Below are 23,764 nucleotides of genomic sequence, written 5' to 3'. Positions count from 1 at the left end.
ACAAATCTAAAACAAAACATTTTGTTAAATGTTTATTTTAAAAGTACTACAGAATGAAATCCAAAGAGGGAGAAATCTTCTAAAAATCATTTAAAACAAATACTCAGAAGCCAAAGAATGCTGAATCTCTGTTGTGCCAGTGAATAGAACTTTGAGATTTCTTTTTTTTTTTTTTTTGTGAGACGGAGTCTCGCTTTGTCACCCAGGCTGGAGTGCTGTGGTGCGATCTCAGCTCACTGCAAGCTCCGCCTCCCGGGTTCACACCATTCTCCTGCCTCAGCCTCCTGAGTAGCTGGGACTACAGGCGCCCGCCACCACGCTTGGCTAATTTTTTTGTATTTTTAGTAGAGACAGGGTTTCACCATATTAGCCAGGATGGTCTCGATCTCCTGACCTCGTGATCCATCTGTCTCGGCCTCCCAAAGTGCTGGGATTACAGGCGTGAGCCACTGAGCCTGGCCAGAACTTTTAAGATTTCTTATTTCTACATGGCAAAATATGATGTTAGCTCAATTCCATGAAGGTAATCCATTAAAAGAATCATTCGAAAACAAATAATGCTAATAATGCTATGCCAACATTTAAAAGTACACACAGTGGGTCTTAATTACCATCATACTGAAATCAACACTATATTAATTACCATTGCATTAAAATGTTTCAGTAAACAAATAACTCCTTAGTCTCAAGTCACTGTCAAATCAGCCTATTAACATTAATGATTGCACTTTCCTGACCTATTTTAGCACAGAAAATCCAAAGCACCTCGGGTGGCATGGTATATGTTTTTGTAAACAATTTTGAAAGGTCAGCTGCTATTTGTCTCAGGGTTACATTCAGGGAGCAGGGAAAGGCTGTGGACTAATTCTGTTATCAAAGAATCTTTCTACGGCAGCATGCAGTGGCTCACGCCTGTAATCCCGGCACTTTGGGCGGCCGAGATGGGTGGATCACCTGAGGTCAGGAGTTTGAGATCAGCCTGGCCAACATAGTGAAACTCCATCTAAAAATTCAAAATTAGCTGGGTGTGGTGGTACATGCCTGTAATCCCAGCTACCTGGGAGGCTGAGTCAGGAGAATCACTTGAACCTGGGAGGTGGAGGTTGCAGTGAGCCGAGATTACACCATGCACTCCAGCCTGGGCAACAAGAGCGAAACTCCGTCTCAAAAAAAAAAAATTTTTTTTTCTCCACACGCTGCATAAACATTCATGCATGTTATATTTCAGCTGCCATTCCATTAAACTAAGTAAACTTTTGAGCAATATCTTATAAGTCATTAAGTTAGGAGACAGGTATTTTGACCTTTCCTAAATATCCTAAATTTGGTGAAACTATGCTTTTAGCTTTAAAATAAATACTCCTTATTTTACTGGATTTATCATATCTCATTAAAATGTATTGCTTTCTTTTCCTTTGCTCAGAGGCAGAACTGGTACCTACAATTGTGCCTATTAGCCAAGATTACAGTTGTTCTGTGATTCACAAATGGCGCTGGCCTGGTGGGCAGTTAGAGGAGACAAACAGCAAGATTTTCCTAAAGAAACTCTATAAAAGGTATAGTAAGAAGGGGGTTAAAAATACACATGAATAAGAGCAAGGCTGCCTGAGGTAGTGTAATTGCATTCTGAGTTGTAGAAGACTAAGAAAGAGAGAGCAATAATGTGTCTGCAGAGTCCCCTTGAGGAAGAGGAAATGGGGTATTAGAAAACAGCATTGACATGGAAGTGAACAGACCTGGGCTCTGTTCCCAGCTCTGTCATGAACTAGCAGTGTGGCCTTGGGATAGTCATTTCCATCTCTGAGTTTGATGTTTTTAATCTGTAAAATAAGGGCGATGGACCAGATGAGGATTTCCAAGTCCTTTCTATTTCTAAATATCAGTCCGCTTTAAAAACAGCAGTTTTCTATCTTTTTTTCAGCCCAGCACACTGGCAGGAACTCTAATGCCACGGAAGTCTGTGTCAGAAACTCCTGTAGGGCAGAGTGGGTATGCAACTGAATGTGCACACCCCGAATACCTTGTAACAGCAACTCTGCTCCTCCATTCTCTATACCCATTGGAAAATCACCAGATCCCTTGATCTCTAATCAAAAGATACTACTCATTACAGTAGACCCAGCAGGCAGCAGGGGCCATTGGAAAACCACCAGGTCCCTTGATCTCCAATCAAAAGATGCCACTCATTACAGTAGACACAGAAGGCAGCAGGGGCCTAGGACAGGCAGAAGGAAGAAGGAGAGTGAGCAACCAGCCTCCCATCTAGGAAGAACTATGGAACACGAAGTCTCTGAGAGGAACTGACTGCCCTAAAGATAACCAACAAGTTGGTGTGACTGGGTTGGGTGAATACATGGGGCTTGTGACTCATGGTCACTGTTTTGCTCACCACCCCATCAAGATCACCATTCAGAGACTTACGTCAAATGATTTGTTTTCTGAAATGGTCTATTGAATGGCATACGAGTCCCAGCTGCTCCTTAATTTGAGCTCAGTTTTCATGTAGAAAAACAAATCAAGGGTGACACAAAATACCACTGAACTGTATAAGGACTTGTATATTCTGCCGGGCGCGGTGGCTCACGCCTGTAATCCCAGCACTTTGGGAGGCCGAGGCAGGCGGATCACGAGGTCAGGAGATCGAGACCATCCTGGCTAACACTGTGAAACCCTGTCTCTACTAAAAATACAAAAAATTAGCCGGGTGCTGTGGCGGGTGCCTGTAGTCCCAGCTACTCGGGAGGCTGAGGCAGGAGAATGGCGTGAACCCGGGAGGCGGAGCTTGCAGTGAGCCCAAATCGCGCCACTGCACTCCAGCCTGGGCGACAGAGCGAGACTCCGTCTCAAAAAAAAAAAAAAAAAAAAAAAAAAGGACTTGTACATTCCACAACAACTGCCCTCATTAAACCAATTCCTCATCATTCCCTTGGATCATGAGTCCAGGTTCGGACCATCTGTGAGAGTTTCCTTACCATCCCAATGCAGAAGAGGATGAAGAGCAGTAGCCATGGTATGTCTGTGCAACTACGGTCCTCCAGCGGCTTCCATTCTCGTTTGGAGCTCTAATTGGAAACACAAAATAAGAGAGTGTTAAATGTTAAGTTTAGTTAAAGTTAGAAGGGTACAAATACACCAGCTATAGCTAAAGCCCTTCTTTGCCAAACAGGTTTCTATTGAACCTTTAAGACACAACTCAAATATTTGTCATCTTTTCTGTGACGTTTATGCTAACCCCCACAGCAATAACTCCACTGGCCCTACTCCCACCCCTCTTCCTGGCCAGGGCTGGTCCTGAGTTCATTGCTTTTTTGGTACCTATATTAGAGTTTTTAGTGGGCTAAATTGTCATTCTTATTTGTTATGCTGTGTCCCAGCAGACTATGAGTTTCATAAGGGAAGAGACCAGGCTTATTTCTCAGCATGTAACATGATGCCTGAGGGTTCATAATATGTACTCAGTGAGGGCTTTTTAAAAATGAATGAATAAATGAATACACTCTTCCAACTTCAGTCTTAATACTAGCTTTTTCTTTGTGTGTCCAGACGCTAAACTTAAAAAAAAAAAGTTAGAATGTGCTGTTTATATATATGTTCTCTTCTAGGAAAGATGCCCATCAAAATAGATTCCTATTCAGGCTGGGCCCGGTGGCTCACATTTGTAATCCCAGCACTTTGGGAGGCCGAGGCGGGCAGATCATCTGAGGTCAGGAGTTCGAGACCAGCCTGGCCAACATGGTGAAACCCCATCTCTACTAAAAATACAAACATTAGCCGGGCGTGGTGGTGGGCGCCTGTAAGTCCAGCTACTCGGTAGGCTGAGGCAGGAGAACCACTTGAACTCAAGAGGCAGAGGTTGCAGTGAGCCAAGATTGTGCCCCTGCACTCCAGCCTGGGCAACAAGAGCAAAACTCCAGCTCAAAAAAAAAAAAAAAAAAAAAAAACAGATTCCTATTCAGGGGTAGATTTTTCTAAATCAAATAAAATTCAGGAAGAAAAAAATCAGTTTTTATAGACAGATCTGTGCAACTCCTAAATAATCCATATATTTTCATTTTGTTCCTAGAAAATGTTAGTTTCTAGATCAAACACAAAGAATCCTGAACTACAGAACTAGCAGCATTCTAAAAGTTAACTTAAGTATTGACTGGAATTCCAATTGCATTTTTTTTTTTTTCTTATTTCAATAGTCTTAGGATTTCGGGTCAGCTCACAAATCCCTTTTAATGGAAATCTAACTGAAATAAGCCCCCTGAGCTTTCTAATGAACAAAAATCCCTGAGTCTCACACCCTCTCCTGGAAAAAGTAAGTAGCGAAGGGAGAAAGAAGGTATCCTTGGGAAACCTATGGGAAAGGTTCCTCTGAGAAGGTTGAGGCCTCCAGTAGCTTCCATGACAATATTCAGGAAGCTATTCGGAAAAGGCTTGTCAGGAGGAAAGGGCACCAGCAGGAGGGGGCTGGAGATAAGGGAGCCCTCTAGTACAATTAGTATATATAGAGTGCAAACAGGCTTAGTTCTCTCTCCCTCTAAAACCATAGTATTGAACTATGTATCTTTGATAACCTGATGAAAACTACAGATTCTTTTCTTAATATGTAAGCATAGGCCGGGCATGGTGGCTCATGCCTGTAATCCCAGCACTTTGGGAGGCTGAGGCGGGCGGATCACCTGAGGTTGGGAGTTCGAGACCAGTCTGACCAACATGGAGAAACCCCGTCTCTCCTAAAAATACAAAGTTAACCGGGTGTGGTGGTGCATGCCTGTAATCCCAGCTACTCAGGAGGCTGAAGCAGGAGAATCACTTGAACCCAGGAGGCAGACGTGGTGGTGAGCCAAAATCACACCATTGCACTCCAGCCTGAGCAACAAGAGTGCAACTCCGTCTCAAAAAAAAAAAAAAAGTAAGCAGATATTCACATGATTTTCATAAGAATTTAGAGAATTCAAATCCCAGATTAAAAAACACAACTTTAAAATATCTGCCTATCAACAATGAGGGCAGAGAATTTGAGTTAAAACAATTTCTTCCTAACCCCTAAAGTGTTAACCAAACAAATGCTTTGTTATTGCCTTACACTGTACAATTGTTATGAACAGAACAAAACAAAAAACACAACCAGTTAGCTTGTTCCCAAACACCCACACAGAAAACAAAAGAGCACTAGTTAGTCATGGAAAAAAACCTTACCCTAAGACTCTAACTAGCATTAAAAACCAAGAATGAGTAGGCAGTATTTTTTTCCAGAGCAATGCAGCACTGTGGCATAATAGATGAAGGACTGGTTCTCTCCCTGGCTCTGTCATTAGTTAGCTACATGACTTTAGATAAATTGCTTCATCTCTCTGGGTGGCAGAAAAGAGTTAGTTTGGATCTCTTAGGTTCCTTCCAACTCTAAAACCTATGATCAGGAATGCACTTTTGTGGAAACTGTTATGACTGGAAAAAACTGCAAAATAATTTGACTTAATTCTCTGTATTATTTATACAAGAATGCCTGTATTGTGGTCTGTATTTTGGAAGACAGTTGTTCACAGTGTGAATAAAGAATGTTTCTTTGTATTAAATAATTTCAGTCTTGAATAATACCCATTACAGTAAAACTGCTTCCAAACACAGAATTTGGACCCATCTTTGATACTCATTATATTTACTCTACGGTAATTTATAAAGCAAAAGCTACTTTGAAATGCTATATTTATTTGTCTTAATAAACAGCATGTATGGGGAGGGAAGAAAGGGGAAGGCCTCAGGTTGGTTGAGAAGTTTCTTTATCTCCAACTATTTTCTTAGTATTTTTACCTTAGACCAACATTCAGTTCATTAATGCCTAAATTTTCATCTATAACATAAAGAGATATTTCATTCTTGACCAGCAAAATACAAAGATTCAACATCTCAACAAGTCCATTCAACTTGCTGTGGGCCACTTCTGTGCCAAATACACGTTCTCTCACTGGGAATGAGACGTGGAGCGAGGGTAGGACTTATATATAAAAGATGTTGACAGAGTCTAAAGCAGAGTGGAAGAACAAAAATGATCACCCTCACTTAACAAAGGAACACTTAGCAGAGGAGGGATGGCTTACTTCACAGGGATGTTCTGAAGAGTAAATGGGAGCACCCGTCACCCAGCATGCACTCAATTCTCTGTTACTACTATTATTCATCAATACTTTTCAGTTAACCCTCTCTCTATTGTTAAAATATCCTTTTACCAAGTGAACTTTCTCACTAAAAAGGATATAAAGAATAGTAAACTCTTTTTCCCTTATACTTACTAAAATTTTGACTTAATGGTGGCATATTTCATTTTAGCTGCCATTGTTAATGCCATCAGTTATTGATTACTATTAATCAGACATTAGACGCAAAGCTTTACACACATTATGTCTTCTACATTCAAAACAGCTGATGTAGGTGTCGTCTGTATTTCACAGATGAGGAAACTCAGGCTCAGAAGTTAAATAATCAGCCTAAGGTTTCATACCTGCACCATCAGTCTTTGACCCCCCTCTGTGACTCCAAAGCCTATTCCAATAAGACTATTTTTTATTTGCACTAGTTAGTAAAAAGCAATAACCTCAATTAGTTTCTCCTCACATTGAAAAATCTGGGAGCCAACTCAATAATTTTAAATCCTATTGGCACAGGGAAAGCTAGTGAGATGTGTTATGAGCCATGAAGTTTCTCAAGTGAGTCAGAAAACCCAAGAGTTGAAAATTTTTAATAAATCTTTAACAGATTTATCCAAGTGGCAACAGGATTTAATGCTGTCTGACCTAGCAAAAGTAACTGTTTTGCAACAGCACTTTTTAAATGTGATTTTACCCCTTTCTCAAATTCTACATGAGATTAATAGCAGGCTTTCAGTACATGTTAGGTCTCTCCCCTTCACAGGATCTTGCAGTTTAGGAACTATATAGTACCAAAGTAATCATATAATACAAGCCTTTAGTGAGAGTGATTAAGACCCAGAGAAGGGAAGGGGCTTACCCAAGGGCATACATTTAGATTATCTATGACCGCATTTGATTCCTAAAACAATTCTGTTAATTACTATATACTCCTGACTTTTCTATTTTATAGAATAGGAAAACAAAAATCAAAGAAAACAAGTGGAAAATCTATGTCTGAAACCTGAGTCCTCAAACTGTAGCAGAAAAACAGAAACTATAAGACAGGATCCAGGGATGCTAAAAACAAACAAACAAACATGGTAACAAAGGTGAAGAATGCCTTTCTCAGGCTTATCAGTGTACTAAACACAGGCAAGGAAAATAATCAGTACACTCAAAGACAGGTTAACAGAAATTATCCCAACTGAAACACACACACACAGACTCAAAATTTAAAAACCAGAATAGAGCATCCAAGAACTACAGGACAACAACAAATGATGTGGCCGGGCGCCGTGGCTCAGGCTTATAATCCCAGCACTTTGGGAGGCCGAAGTGGGCGGATCACAGTGTCTGCAGATCGAGACCATCCTGGTTAACACGGTGAAACCCCGCCTACTAAAAATACAAAAAATTAGCTGGGCGTGGTGGCGGGTGCCTAAGGTCCCAGCTACTGGGAGGCGGAGCTTGCAGTGAGCCGAGATCGCACCATTGCACCCCAGCCTGGCGACAGAGCGAGACTCCATTTCAAAAAATAAATAAATAAATAAAATAAAAAACAAATAATGTGACAGATGTAATTGAAATCCAAGAAGAAGGCAGAATGAGGCAGAGGAACTATTGGAAAAAAATAATGACTGCAAATTTTCCAAAAATAATGAAAGAAATCAAAGCGCAGATCCAAGAAGTTCAGAGAATCCCAAGCGGGATAAATATAATACACAAACACACACCCCCTAGACCTATTATACTCAAACCCTTGAAAACCAAAGATACAAAGATCTTCTTGAAGGCAGCCAGAAGGTAAAAAAAGACACATCACATACAGAAAAACAAAGATGACAGCAGTCTTCTTGTTAGAAACTATGAAAAGCAGAAAACCACAGAACGACATCTTTAAACCGCTGAAAGGAAAACGAAAAAAAAAAAACTACCAACCCCAAATTCTATGCGACAGAAGATATCTCTCAGACATGAACACTTTTCAAACCAAAAAACGTGACAGAATTTATTAGCCACAGATCTGAACTGTAAGAAATGTTAAGGAAAGTTCTTCAGGCACAAGGAATTGATACCAGACAAACTTGAAGGTACAAAAGATTTAAAGATTTTCAAAAATGGCTAAAATGAATGTTTGAGATTTTCCATAATAAAAAGTTTTTTAATGTTTTAAAGTAAGTGTGTGAATATATTCCTATAACAATATCCACAGTACATGCATTTTTTTGCACACATATACAAGGTTAGTAATCTAGAAGGCAGAATTATAATTTCTAATACTACTACTGGAGAATTAAAGAACAATTCTAAGTCAGACCACAGCTGGCATATACCTCCTGTTTGTACATTTATATCCTTAAAGTTAGGGAGGAACAATGTGTAACACCTTCACATGCCTTCCTATATTTTGTACGGCATAGATATCTAATTTTTTAGCTTCCATGGTATCTCTTATAGAAGTCATAGTACTACTATGTCTTAGACTCCATATTCACTATGAGCCCTAATAACTAAACTCAAGGCCTTCTAGTGAATTTGATATGCTATAGTAAGGGTGTATTTTTTTTTTTTAGTAAATAAACCTGTAAAATGTTTTAACCTAAATTTTCATGTGACTGCAAATAAAGACACAGTTGTCGAATAAATGTATTTGTAGATAATAGTAAAACACAGAAGTTTTGGTAAGTGATATCTTATAAACAATTAGGTCAAATTAGCCATCACTGTAATATGGCAGTAATATGGCAGGCAGGGTGGGCCAAGGCCAAGGGGCCAATTAAGTAGGAAAAGGTCTGGCAATTATATATCAAGTACACAGAATTAGGTCAGGCGGGAAGGATTAGGAAGATATCAAAAGATCAGACAAGCATTATCAACGATCCAGATTACATACAAAAAGAGTTAACTAGGTCTCAAATATGGAGGCAGGTAGGTCCAAAACCCTGGAAGTCAGAAGACATCTGGGTAATATCTAAAGGCAAAGACTGAATATTCCTGCTCTCTTTTCATACTCTGTGCTTACTGCCTGTATGACTTTCTCCTAATTAAGACAGAAGTACAAAGCTTCCCAAAAGATTCTTATAAGTAATATAATAAGAGTACTACCTAATGCTATCAATCTTTCCTTCATACACCAGGTTTTAAAATAATGGAAAATGTGCTATAAAAAGGTTAGAGTCAATTATATAAAGTTGCTTGATTTTCAGACTGCAGCCTCCATTTCCCAGGCTCAAGTAATCCTCCCGCCTTAGCCTCCTCAGTAGCTGGGACTACATGCACACATCACCATGCTCCATTAATTGTTTTTTAAAAATGGGTTGGGTTTCACCATGTTGCCCAGGTTGGTCTCTAACTCCTGGATCAAGCCTTGGCTTCCCAAAGTGCTAGGATTATAGGCATGAGCCACCACACCCAGCTTCAGAAAATATTCTTAAGCATTTCTTTGATTCTTCAAATAAATACTGGGCACCACACAAAATACTTGAGATGCAACAACAAGTAAGACAGCCCCTGTCCTCACTGAGCTCTAGTTTAAGTGGGAAAGAGACAAATCAACGACTAGGATAGCGTGAGTGATGCCAAGATAGAGACAGAAAAGGTACTGCAGGAATAGACATGGGGAACATTAAAGCGTTTGTGAGAACTGTTGAAATTACCTCATAAACTTTTGGAGCTTATATTCTGAGGCAAACATTAAAATGATCTTTCAGTGTCTAAAATATAATGTGTTTTGTGCCCCAAAACATTCTAAAAATTCTTGGTTGCTATCGTGGGGAAATATCGACTGCTAAATCAGAATTATTACGCCCAGAAATGTTTAGTAGCAAACAGGACATTAAGCTGCTTTAAAAAAAAAAAAATCAGCCATTTCTCACTTCATATCAAGATTTTTTTATACATTAAAGATTTTGTGACTCCAGTTAGGAAGAGGCCTTTCAGCCTCAGAAATGAGGAAAAATATCTTCCTTTGTTTTCTGACACTTACTGTATAGGGTTATATTTACTAAGCTACTGGAATAATATTTTCATGTAGACGTCACTGGTGAGATTCCTACTAACAATGAGTTAAGTACTATCTGGTCACATATATCTAGAGGTGCTGCAACTTGGAATTTCTGACAGACTAAAGGACTACATGCTCCTTTGGCATTCCCCCAGACTAGGCCAGAGAACTGCATTCTCCGACATTCAAAGTAACAATAAATAGCAGCCTGGGAGGCTGGTCCCAAGGAAGAGAAGTGGTATATGGGCAGGGTTAAGCCTGCAAACAAATAAGGGACCAACCATTACAGATTCCAATACCATTTGGGATGCCATTTCACCACTACGGCACCACCCATATTCTTGTATTTTTCTAATCAACTGGGAGGTATAAAAGTATTAACTACTAACAAAGTACTGAAGCTTAGAAATTTAAGCACAATCAAGAGTATCCTTCTGACAAGGTTATCAACATATACTTGTTCTTACAGGTCACTAGTAAGGAGAGTTAAGCTGGCAGGCCAGGAATTCCATATAACCTGAAGCCTATACCTCATGATAAGCACAGGAATGCTATTCCTCCTGTGTGCCTAGATCTTTGCAGCACAGATCCATCGCTGCTACTTTTCCCAGATTCTGATGAAAAGCCAGCTATACCTGGGAAGACCAAAGCAAGCTAAGATGTACTCTCATCAAGCACAGAGTTCAGAATGCATCCTTGGGTTGAAATGGGTGATTTGTTGAGTAATCAACCCCTCCCCCAATTTTTTGTTTGAACATCATAGTCTGCACTTCCTGAGTTAGCAGACCATCTCCAAAACGGTCCCCCAGTTCCAGCAGCTCTGCTGTAGTTTTCACTGTCCTAACTACTCCCTGACACACCTCAAAAGCCACTATTAGTCACTGAATGCATCTATCTCCAAGGTCACCGCTATATAGACATTTGTGCGATTCAAGTGTGTATGTGGCAAACATTGGTCTGTGAAGACTTTAGTTTGCTCCTGCCAGTTTTACACAGAAACCTCCAGTATTAAAGACAAATAGTTGTACATTCAGAATCTTTAAAGCTCCCTCCAAGGACATACTGCTTCATTAAATTCCCCAATATGCTTTTATTTGCACAGAGTGGTAAAAGAAAAATAAAAGAGTTGATGTATATCATTTTTGCCACAGTTTTCAATAGAGTGAGCAGACCTGATGAAGTTGAGTGGCAATAAACTATGGCGGCTCTAGCCTTCTGTTCTTAGCATCTGCAAATAAAATCTTGTAATAGGATTTTGAAAGACATTGCCTGTCCTTTGGGAAGGCTCTGTCAAGGATCTGGAGTGCATAACTACTTACGGTTACCATAAGTAATCTGTTTCATTTGCTAAGCCTGGTGATGGAAATTCATTATGGAAAGGTAAAACTAAAAGCATGATTTCAACAGACAGTTAAAAGTAGTAAGATACACTGCGTGGAAAGATATAGGATTCTGTGCCCAACTGCTTTTCTTAGTTCATGAACTTTATACGAAATCACAAACATTCATCCATTTAAGGAGAAAGGGGGAAATGGCAACTAGAGCTGCTTTGTAAGTTAGGTATTTACATAGTGATAGAAAGATCACAGAGAGATAAATTGCCAGTGACTTCATTCTGCCTCCAATTCCCCTAAAAAATAATTGTGGGCCTGTTACAAAGATGTCTCTCTTGCATCAGACTTCTCAATGACTGTCTTTCTTGCATATGAACACATAACAATTACCGGGCAGAGGCCAAGTTAATCCTGCTCTACAACATAGCTAATAACATATTTTACCTCTATTATCAAAGAAACAATCAAAATTATACAGACAAACCTTGTCTGCAATCCTCAAACAATATCTCTAACTCGTCTTTCTCCTGAATCAGTGGTAAGCAACCTTTATAATTTAAAATTACTATTTAATTTTTTAAAATTATAGTTTTCATGGGCTTCGTTTTTTTCTTATCACATCTACAAGGGTCAGAATTTCTTCAGTACTTGATGATACTGAGGACAGACTGATAGACCAAAGCTCTACTTCACACCTCCCATCGGCTACAGTATAGTCAGTTTCCAGACTGTTAATGGGTGTACTGACTTTTCTGGCTATGCTGTAACCATTTTTTTAAATTTCATGCATACACAATATAAGATTCTTACTCCAACCTTGCTCTCTTTTCCATGATGGAACAGATAAAAACTGACTTATAGGCCAGGTGCGGTGGCTCACGCCTGTAATCCCAGCACTTTAGGAGGCCAAGGTGAGTGGATCACCTGAGGTCAGGAGTTAGAGACCAGCCTGGCCAACATGATGAAACCCTGTCTCTACTAAAAATACAAAAAAATTCGCCAGGCATGGTAGTGGACACCTGTAATCCCAGATACTCAGGAGGCTAAGGCAAGAGAATCACTTGAACCTGGGAGACGGAGGCGGCAGTGAGCTGATATTGCACCACTGCACTCTAGCCTGAGCAACAGAGCAAAACTCTATCTCAAAAAATAAAAAATAAAATAAAATAAATAAAATAAAAAACACTGAGAACTGACTTATAATGACTTATACAGAAGTAACATGAAGATTGCACTGATCATAATATAGCAAATAGGTGAGCAGAATTTGGTAAATTTATGTTCTAAATCAAAATTAGGTATTGTCTTTGCCAATTAAGATGTTTTTAGTTCACAGCAGTCATGCACTGAAACAAGTATGTGTTCAGTTCTATGGCAGTGGCATAAAACTCTTAAGTGAACCAAATCCCTACTGGAGGAATCCATAAGGTGAATTAGGTTCCCTTCCTTTGTGTTTCTACAGCACACTATGTAAATACCATTACAGTAATTATCATTCCATATTATAATTATTTATGTTTTCCCAGTAGATGACCTTTTTGATGGTAAGTGTAATGTGTCTATTTTTTGTTTAACCCAGGTATTAACATTGTTTATAGAAAGCACTCAAATATTCTTCAAATGAAAACCTATTCCATGCAAAACAATGTGTACAGAAGCTTCCCCTAAATGGTTGCATATATAATGTTCAGTCTTCCCACTTTATCGTCTACTTGGGGACAGGGACTTGGGTTTGTTAATTTCTATGTCCCCAACAGTTACCACAGCTAGCATGTAAGTAGGCTCTCATGACATTTATTTAGTGAATAAATAAACCAGGCTAGGTCTCTCACCATGGAGTGGCATGATGTTAGAAGAGACAGCCTTACTGCTTTTCTTGCATAAGATTTTGTTCCCAAAAAGTATCTATTGCATCATAAGCGGATTCCTTTTCCCGCAGATATTATATGGTTGGCAATTCCCAAGGATGTTTGTTAATGGATTATGTGAGAAAAATTAATCCCATTTTAAATAAGTTTTGGAAATGCGGGTTAACAAAGTCTAGTCTTTCAAGCAGGGTTTCTTGAGCCTTTATTCTAAGATTGTCCAAAATGTATTTGGTCACACACCCATTGGGGGAAGTGGATGCAGACAATGCCAACCTCTCTCATTATATTTCTAGAAATCAGAGAATAAGAGTTCATAGTTAGGATGCTACTCCCACTGAAAAACTTTCAGAACGCTGACAACATTGGTTAAGAAACTGAAAGCAATGTAAATTGGTTAACCACTTTGAGAAAGTAATTTGGCAATACATTTCAGAAGCCCAAGGAAATAATCCAAAATATTAAAATAGGACCAGGCATGGTGGTTCATGTCTATAGTCCTAGCACTTTGAGAGGCTGATGCTAGAGGATCGCTTAATCCTAGGAGTTTGGGACCAGCTTGGGCAACAGTGAGACCTTGTCTCTATAAATAATTTAAAAATTAGCCAGGCGTGGTGGCACACACCTGTGGTCCTAGCTACTTGGGAGGCTGAGGTGGTAGAATCGTTTGAGCCCGGGCAGTGGAGGCTGCAGTGAGCCGTGACCATGCCACCAGACTCCGGCCTGGTGACAGAGCAAGACCCTGTCTCAAAACAAAAAACAAACAAAAAAACACATTAAAATAGCTCCACATGTTCAATACAATGCTATTACGAGAAAAAAATTACAAATTATCCAATAATAGAAAATAAATATACGAATGGGATATTAAGCAGTCATAAAAATAATTATGAAGGCTGTATAGTAACATATAAAAATGATCATAATAAACAGTTGTGTTAGAAACATGGTTTGAAATTGTATCTATGCTCTGATTATACAAATATGCAAAAGAGAATATGCAAATATATAAGCACTGGAAAGCGATGATGCAATTTTTAAGTAGTTTGATTTATAATGCATTTTTCTCATTCTGATTTCCATTAATGCTATTTAATTATGAAAAAAACATATATATATATAAAATATATGCTCCCATTGATCCAGATTATGCTTTTTCTACTTCCTCATTATATTACCTATAAAAAGATACAGTATCAAAGCCACCAGAAAATGTTTAAGTCATTTTACCTAACACTTATTGATGGGAGATCAGAACACTTCGAACTTCCTTAGAAAGCTGTATGCTGAGAACGACCCAGGTAGGAGCAAGATTTCTCCTGAAGAATGCAGGAAAACTGGCAATTTAGAGAGGTAAACGGGTGTGTAGAGGGAAAGGAGCACAAACCTGGGCTTGAATTCTAGCTAGTGTTCTAAATAGGAGTATGATCAGCTGAACTGACCTCCCCACCAGCAAGGTAAGCACAACTACCCTATACCATGCATTGTTTTCAGGATAAATGATTTTAAGTTCCTAGGACTAGGCCCTAAATCATTGTTAACGTCTTTTCCCAATGGGCTACGCTTCCCTATGAAGCATTAAAAAAAGTGAGTTCCCACAAATATTCATCTCAAACATCTTTAAGTTGTTCCCATATTGTACATATTATAAAATGTGTGTTTGAAAACTGAAAAACTAGTTGTAAGGGAAATACAACCGAAGAAATGAATGAGTACACAGTTTTAGAGACAATTGTGTAAGAAACAAATTAATAGTAACTTTCAAATGACAACACAATGAGGAAAACTGAAATGCCTTTTTTACAGCTTAAATTTTCCACCCAGCTTTATTGACGTATAATTGAGTAGTAAAAAGTATATATATTTAAGGTGTACAACATGATGCTTTGATACACATATAGACTGTGAAGTCGTAAAGTTTTAAAAGAAGTTGAAGGAAACTTCAATTCTGAAACCCATAATCAACCAAACTATTAAAAATCCATTCATTCAATAAATAACTTATTATCATATGAAAGGAAGGGTGCTGGAGCTTAAGAGATTCAGCTACTTTTACTTTTCTGCTGTTTTCTTGCTAATTTACCTTCCTTATCTCTGGTTTCTACCTTTTCTGTTCTTCCTTTCATATTTTACTTTATTTAGTTTTTAAAGACAGACTCCCGTTCTGTCACCCAGGCTGCAACGCAGTGACACGATCATAGCTCACTGAAGCCTCAAACTTCTGGGCTCAAGCGATCCTCCCACCGTGGCCTCCTGAGTAGTTAGGACTATAGGCATGCACTGCCACACCTGGCTGATATTTTTATTTTTGTAGAGATGGGGTCTCGTTTATGTTACCCAGGCTGGTCTCAAACTCCTGGCCTTAAGTGATCCTCCTGCCCTGGTCTCCCAAAGTGCTGGGATTACAGGCATGGGCCACTGTGCCTGGTTGTCCTCCCTTTTATAACACAACCCATTTGAGTTCATAATTGAGGGCGGGCAAAATTACAGGAAAAGCTGCGCATATTAAGGTAGAAAAAGACTATAGATCAATCAAAATTAAGAATATTACCAAAATGATGTTTTACACAAGTACTTAAAGTGACTGTGTAACACTAAATCATAATACCATACAGAGACAGATTTCAGCTAATATTGTTGAGCATATTCCATGTGCCAAACATTTTGCCTATATTAACTCATTTATTCTTCAGAACAAGTGTTATGAGGTTGATGTTGTTATTATTCCCATTTTACTGATGAGGAAACTGAGACAAAGGAGGCTAAGTAATATGCTCAAGACAAATGGTCAGTATGTACTACAGCAGGAATGTGAACCAGACAGTTGGGCCAGGACCCATGACACTTTGCTCTGCTCTGTTTACTGTGGTTAGCATATCCTGTGTAGACACTGTGGAATGAACTATGTGGAAAAAAGGAGGGAAAAGAGGAAAATGAGAGGCATAAGAATTGCAGTAAAAATACCACAGTATGTTCTATAGCTTAATTTATCTAAAAAATACTTTTTTTTGAGACAGGGTTTCACTTTGTCACCCAGGCTGGAGTGCAGTGGTACAATCTCGGCTCACTGCAACCTCCACCTCCCAGGTTAAAGTCATTCTCCCACCTCAGCCTCCCAAGTAGCTGGGACCACAGGCACATGCTACCATGTCTGGGTAATTTTTGTATTTTTAGTAGAGACAGGGTTTCATCATGTTGGCCAGACAGGTGTCACGCCTCTGAGCCCAAACTAAGCCATCATATCCCCTGTGACCTGCACGTATACATTCAGATCACCTGAAGCAACTGAAGATTCACAAAAGAAGTGAAAATAGCCTTAACTGATGACATTCCACCATTGTAATTTGTTTCTGCCCCACCCTAACTGATCAATGTACTTTGTAATCTCCCCCACCCTTAAGAAGGTTCTTTGTAATTCTCCCTATCCTTGAGAATGTACTTCGTGAGATCCACCCCCTGCTGGCAAAACATTGCTCCTAACTCCACCGCCTATCCCAAAACCTGTAAGAACTAATGATAATCCACCACCCTTTGCTGACTCCCTTTTCAGACTCAGCCCGCCTGCACCCAGGTGAAATAAACAGCTTTGTTGCTTACACAGAGCCTGTTTGGTGGTCTCTTCACACGGACGCGTGAGACAGTGGGCAAATTATTTTTTTTTTACATGGTTAACTTTTTCGTAGAGGAAAATTATAGGTCATAACCAAGAGTAACATATTAACATATTTTGTCTTTTGATTTCAAAGGTAATTTCCAAATGTCCAAATATTACTCTTGATATTTGAAGAAAACACCTGCAGTGATATTTAACAGGTAGAAACAAACTGTTTTTCTCCTAGCCGTCTGTAACTTCCACCTAAATTCTATAAAACACTCGATTGTATTTCAAAAACAATAATACTTAAAGTGCTACTTTGCGATTAAAAAAATCACATACAATGCCCATCAACTGACGAGTGATTAAACACAATATGGTACATCCATGGCATAGAATATAATTTTGCAATAAAAAGGAATAAAGTAGTGATACATGCTACAACATGAACGAACCTTGAAAACATTCTAAGTGAAAGAAACCAGGCACAAAGTCCATATATTATATAATTCAATTTATATGAAATACCCAGAATAGGCAAATTTATAGAGACAGAAAGTACGAGTTGAGAGGAAATGGGGAATGACTGCTAATGGCGATGGGGTTTCTTTTGGGGTGATAAAAATGTTCTACAGCGGATTGTGGCGGTGGTTATACAACTCTATGAACACACTAAAAATCATTTTGTACGGTATGTGAATTATATCTCAATAAATTTGTTATATGTATAAAAGAAATCACATTAAAACACTTCAAAGGGTCCACATTGACCACTTCACCTGCAGAGTTCTGCTGACTTCATGACAGACTCCATATGAACACTTTTCATATAGCTACCACATCAGATATGCAAGATGAAAGTGGAAGGTCTTTAAGGTAAAGACTTGGGTAATAATGAAATTTGATGAACAGAAGCATGTTTCTGAGAAATCAGAAGTTACTAGAATTGCTAGATAAGGTGCTGATTTTCCATCTCTCTGTAGGCAACACAGGGGAAAAGGATAAATAATGTTGCAGACAACTAAAATATAATATAAAATAGATCTGAATAAGAAATATCTTTTTTTTTCTTTTTTTTACATTTTTTTTTTTTTCTTTTTGAGACGAAGTCTCACTCTGTTGCCCAGGATAGAGTCCAGGATGGAGTGACAAGGCAAACCAGACTGCAGTATAAACACAGTTACAGAAAGATTGTCAGGGCCAAGTGTGTGGCTCATGCCTATAATCCCAGCACTTTGGGAGGCTGATGTGGGAGGATTGCTTGAGCTCAGAGTTCAAGACCAGCCAGGGCAACATCGTGAGACCCCATCTCACAAAAAAAAAAAAAAAAAAAAAAAAGATTGTATTTGTCAGAAAATACGAAATGGATAGGGCAGGTAGATACATACTACTATTTACTTGCACCTATTAGGTGCCAGGATTTGTACCTGGGTAGTTATAGTGAAAAATCAAAGTCTGAGAAATAAACCTTGATACCGCCCTTCCAAACTGTTGGGGAAAGGGTGATAGGAGAGTGAACTCTGGCACCCAGCTTCTCATGCAGACGTGCTTTTATTGTTGAATAGACAATTCAGGTTACTGAACTAAGGCTGTGCCGTGGGTCATCCAGCCTACTCCCCGTCCCTTCATCTGATTCCACGTCATCAGGCAACCTTCTGACTGTGCTCTTGCCTCCCACAGGGTGACAAGTGGAGTGCACAACATAATTAGAGAGCTATAGAAAAAAAAAAAGCAATAGAGCAAGGGAGCTTATTGCAATTACAGACATTTGGGAAGAACATATACAGACTAAGCTGTTAATGCTCACTATCTCATAAAGTGGAATGAGAAAGGACTCACACATATTGGGACTGGATTTTTAAAAAATAACCATACTACTTTTCTATTAAGAATAGATGTAATAGTTCTTAATAATAATTTGGCTTTACTTTCATGCTTACCAAACTGACAAAAAATTTCTGGTCTGCCTGTCAGTTGATTCTTTAATAAATTAGCCTTCTGGGTTGATAAGTGTGTCTTATGATGTAGTTTTACATGAATTCTACGTTAAGAGGAGAGTACACTTTAAATCTAGCAAAATTAAGTTCTAAGTCTCCAAAGCCCTGGGGCTTTGTGGATTCTAAGGTCAATGACACTTAGTAGTGCCTCTTCATGGCCAACAGCTGGCCTTCCTTGGTAAAACCTAAACCACACTAAGTACTCCCCATTCAAATTCTACAAGCAGAAAATATTAAAGAACTACAATTTAGACCGTTTCCAGAGAACTTCTCCTAGCATTTCAGTATAATTTACAAATAAGCAGCTCTTAGATCTGCAGGCTTGCCTTACTATCTTTGGATAACACAAGGTTGTTTCTCCACAATCAACCAACCTCCAGCACCCTCTCCATGCCCCGAAATAGATCAGAACCATGGAGGAAGTCCTAGGAACATGAGAGTGCTGAGTTTAACTCGGCCCTACAATTTGGGTCCAAAGTCCAACTAAACTCCCACCTGTGGCCCAAGGTTTAAAATTAAAGGTTGAAGTACCCTGCAGCAGGGGCCACTGAATGTGCACTGACATTTCAGCATCAGATAATCAGTTGGCCTTCAGCTACCCCTAGGTATGACCAATGGGTTATCTCCAAGTGACTGCTCTATATGAAGATGATATATTGTCACAAAACCCCCAAATCCTCCTTCTTGGCAAATTCCAACTACTAAAAAATCAAGACCTGCCAGGCGCAGTGGCTCACGCCTGTAATCCCAGCACTTTGGGAGGCCGAGGTGGGGAGGGGGGTGGATCATGAGGTCAGGAGTTCAAGACCAGCCTGGCCAACATGGTGAAACCCCATCTCCACTAAAAATACAAAAATTAGTCAGGCATGGTGGCGCACACCTGTAATCCCAGCTACTCAGGAGGCTGAGGCAGAATTGGTTGAACCCAGGAGGCGGTGGTTGCAGTGAGCTGAGATTGCACCACTACATTCCAGCCTGGGTGACAGAGCAAGACTCCGTCTCAAAAAAAAAAAAAAAAAAAAAAAAAAAAAAATCAAGACCCAATCTATGATTAAGAAGGAAGTAGGGAAGAAAATAATACAGAGTTGACAAGTCTGATTAGAAGACTATTGCAGTCCTTTCCAACTTTGACATTCAATGGTTCCATGATCAGCACACATTCACAAGAAAACATATGGGCACACCAGAAGCTGAGTTAAGGAAAGTCAGCTAAAGATCAAAAGTGACACACTCAAATAAGTAAGGGGGAACACTGAATTATCAAATTAATAGCTCTACAAATGAGAGACACTAAACTTGTTCTTAAAAAAAAAAAAGCAACCAAGAAAAATGAACGCTAATAAGCCTAACTTGAATAAGTAAATGCTCTAAAAACACAGGCATCTGTAAACCTCCACACCCAATGAGTCATTAAGACATCCCACTCGTAAATGACAAGTTGATGGGTGCTGACGAGTTGATGGGTGCAGCACACCAACATGGCACAAGTATACATATGTAACAAACCTGCACGTTATGCACATGTACCCTAGAACTTAAAGTATAATAATAATAAAAATTAAAAAAAAAAAAAAAAAAGACATCCCACTTGTAAAGCCAGGTCCCAAGCTTAGACATACCTTGACTGGTTTGTATACAATTATGGCAATTCATCTTGCCCACCAGCCAGTCTTCTATGCGTCTGTTACAGCTACTTTTCTCACAGTGTAAAGTTAATCTGTGTTAATCCCACAAAAGTAACTAGTTTCTTCTCTCTTCAGTCTCTGTACCCCATCCCACTCCATGTCAATTGGTTCTTTCTGTACTGCCCTAAATAATGATTCTCAATTACAGGCTTCAAATAACTATACAACTCAAACAATATGGCTCCCAAATTCACAAAGTCTTCATTTCTCTGAAACCCAGTTAAATCCTGCTTCTTTCCACAAAGTCCACCCAAGAATAAGCTGATCTTCTATTAGAACTACAGATGTAATCACAAAGGAACAACCCATTTTAAGATGGCACATGTAAGCCTGGGTTACCAAATGACCAGCTAGTAGTCATCCACTGTGGAATAAAAAGTGCAAGCCCCTGATGGAAGCCCTATGTCAACAAACATGGCAAAGGACCCCAAGCCTCTATACCTTCAAACCTCCCTTCCTGATGATATCATATCTGCCTGGTCACTATGAGACACATTCTTTACTACAAGATATTACCTGAGTCATCACTCCTAGACACAACCCTTCATGCACTCACATACTACCACTGCCTCCATGACTCATCTTTCTGGTGACCACATTTATGAAAACTATTACAGGCAATAATTAAACAATATCAAAAAGATAGTAAAAACCAAAGAGAAAGACTATAAGCACCCTACCAAGGAAGACAGTAAAACACATGCACCGCTGCCCAGAATATCACAGGTTTCAGAAAGAGAAGAGGCCACCAGAGGAACATCTCTGTCCTGGTCCAGAGCACTTGCCTAGCAATACCCCTCTCCTTAATCTTCAGCCATGGTATGACTTTGTTCCCAAAGAGGCTGCTCCCAGGGTAGGCCCTAGCCACTCTACAGGGCTTTCTCTACTGAGAGCATTTGCAGGCCCAGATCCCTGCCAAGGTGCTCTCCATAACACTGAATTTTTTGCTCTGTTATGTCTATCTTATGCCGCCTGGGGAAGGCAGCTACAAAAACGAATGTGCTCTGGCCTGGGAGTCACAGGTTCACCTTGGTGGGCTGGGTGATGTTGAGAGGGTTTCTCAGCATGTTCTGCCATGCCTGTGCCATTTGTGTGCTGCAGTGAGCTCACACGGGCTCACACCAGCTCATGACAGCCAATCTTGCACATTTCTTCCTAACTCCTGCTCATGGACTTTACATCGGCAGCTTAAAATGAGTCATAGTGGGAGCATATACACCATGGAAATCAGCAAATGTAGCAAACCTGGATTTTTTTTCTTCACTTGGAGAGCTGGTTGTTAAACACCAATACGACACTACTTCTGCCTCAGTTTGTTACCCAATTTGTTTTTCTTTTTGCGGAAATAGAAATTTTTGTACAGCCAAATCAACTTGACTTTAGACCTTGTCTCAATGTTTTTAAGCTCTTTAGCTTTTTAATATTATTTTCTTCTATTAATACTTGTTTATGGTTTCATGGAATTTATTTTGATGTATAGTGTAATACTCACTGTTAATTCAGAATGGCTCCTTTAACAAATAATAAATTCTTATTTATACTATGGTGGTCAACAACAAAATAGCAACTAACATTTTTTTGAGTACTTCCCATGTACCAGCAATTTGCTCAACTCTCTATCTCATTTAATCCCACACTTTACAGGTGAGAAAGTTATCCTTGAAGAGATTAGGTACCTGGGCCATAGTCATGTGGCTGATAAGTCACAGCTAGACCTGGAATCCATGTATTCTACCTCCAAGACCTTAATTCATTATCATTATTGCCAAACTGCAACACAGTGTTGACCACTATTTTTAAATTTTATTTGATGTTAGTCCTCCCTTTATGTTACTTGCTTAGAATCATTTTGTAAATCATTTTGTCAATTTTATTCAAATCATATTAAATTGAAACAATGACATCTCAGTATTCTAGTTTTTGTATCCAGAAACAACAACATATGTCCCTCTAGTTCATTTATTTATTTTTAAAACCTCAAGAAAAGTGTTTTTTGTTTTTTTGAGATGGAGTCTCACTCTGTCGCCCAGGCTGGAGTGCAGTGGTGCGATCTCACCTGGGTTCACGCCATTCTCCTGCCTCACCCTCCCTAGTAGCTGGGACTACAGGCACCCACCACCACGCCTGGCTAATTTTTTGTATTTTTAGTACAGACAGGGTTTCACTGTGTTAGCTAGGATGGTCTCGATCTCCTGATCTTGTGATCCACCCACTTCCGCTTCCCAAAATGCTGGGTTTACAGGCGTGAGCCACCGCGCCCGGCCGAACACTATAGTTTTATAAGTTTTCTTCACTTCAAAATTGGACATATTTGTTAGGGTTATTTCTAATTTTATATTTGCTGAAACTTTGATAAATGGGATGTTCTTTATACTATATGTTTCTAACTGGTTATTGCTAACGCTTGAGAAAGATACTGATTTTTGTATACTTAACAAATACAGCACCTATAATTTTTAGTTGATTTTCCTTTTTTTGTATTTTATCTCCTTTTAGATCATTATACTTACTTTGGTATTGTGGATTATTGCACGAGTTAGAACTTCTAGAACAATGTTAATGGTGATAGAAGGCTTACTTATATATTCCTGATGTAAACTGAAGATGCTCTACTGTATCACTGTCGAGTACAAGACTGGCTTTTTGGTTTAAGACGGTGGATCTTATTAAAGATACGGTTTTCTCGGTCAGGCGCGGTGGCTCACACCTGTAATCCCAGCACTATGGGAGGCCAAGGCTGGCGGATCATAAGGTCAAGAGATTAAGACCATCCTGGCCAACATGGTGAAACCCCATCTCTACTAAAAATACAAAAATGAGCTGGACATGGTGGCATGCACCTGTGGTCCCAGCTACTTAGGAGGCTGAGGCAGGAGAATCGGTTGAACCTGGGAGGCGGAGGTTGCAGTGAGCCGAGATTGTGCCATTGCACTCTAGCCTGGGCAACAGAGTGAGACTCTGTCTCAAAAAAAAAAAAAAAAAAAAAGATAGTTTTCTCTTCCTAGTTTTAAGATGGCTTTAAAAAAAAATAGATGTTGAGCTTTTTCAAATGTTTTTTGAGCATATTATTAAAACAACTTAAGGTTGTTCTTACTGAATACCTATTTTAAACTGAAAAATCCTAGACTATCAATAAGGAGGTAGATCTGAGTTTGGTTCCCAGGTTGAA

General features: G+C 39.3%; 1 protein-coding gene across 7 annotated transcripts in view; it reads right to left on the bottom strand.

The window, feature by feature from the left end:
• Window positions 1–23,764, bottom strand: part of SLC44A1 (solute carrier family 44 member 1) — a 198,414-nt gene that overhangs the window by 138,878 nt on the left and 35,772 nt on the right. For 6 of the 7 annotated variants that reach the window (XM_031654368.1, XM_021927304.2, XM_031654367.1 and 3 more), the window contains one exon: window positions 2,973–3,062. In XM_031654368.1, the coding sequence (XP_031510228.1) occupies window positions 2,973–3,062 (90 nt within the window). Of the gene's footprint in view, window positions 1–1,736; window positions 2,552–2,972; window positions 3,063–23,764 lie in introns of those variants that run through there. The other variant, XM_031654370.1, reaches the window with a different exon arrangement.

The sequence above is a fragment of the Papio anubis genome, chromosome 13 (assembly GCF_008728515.1).
Source record: "Papio anubis isolate 15944 chromosome 13, Panubis1.0, whole genome shotgun sequence".
Taxonomy (NCBI): domain Eukaryota; kingdom Metazoa; phylum Chordata; class Mammalia; order Primates; family Cercopithecidae; genus Papio; species Papio anubis.
The sequence above is the reverse complement of the archived record's forward strand: the minus strand, read 5'-3'. Positions and strand labels throughout refer to the sequence as shown.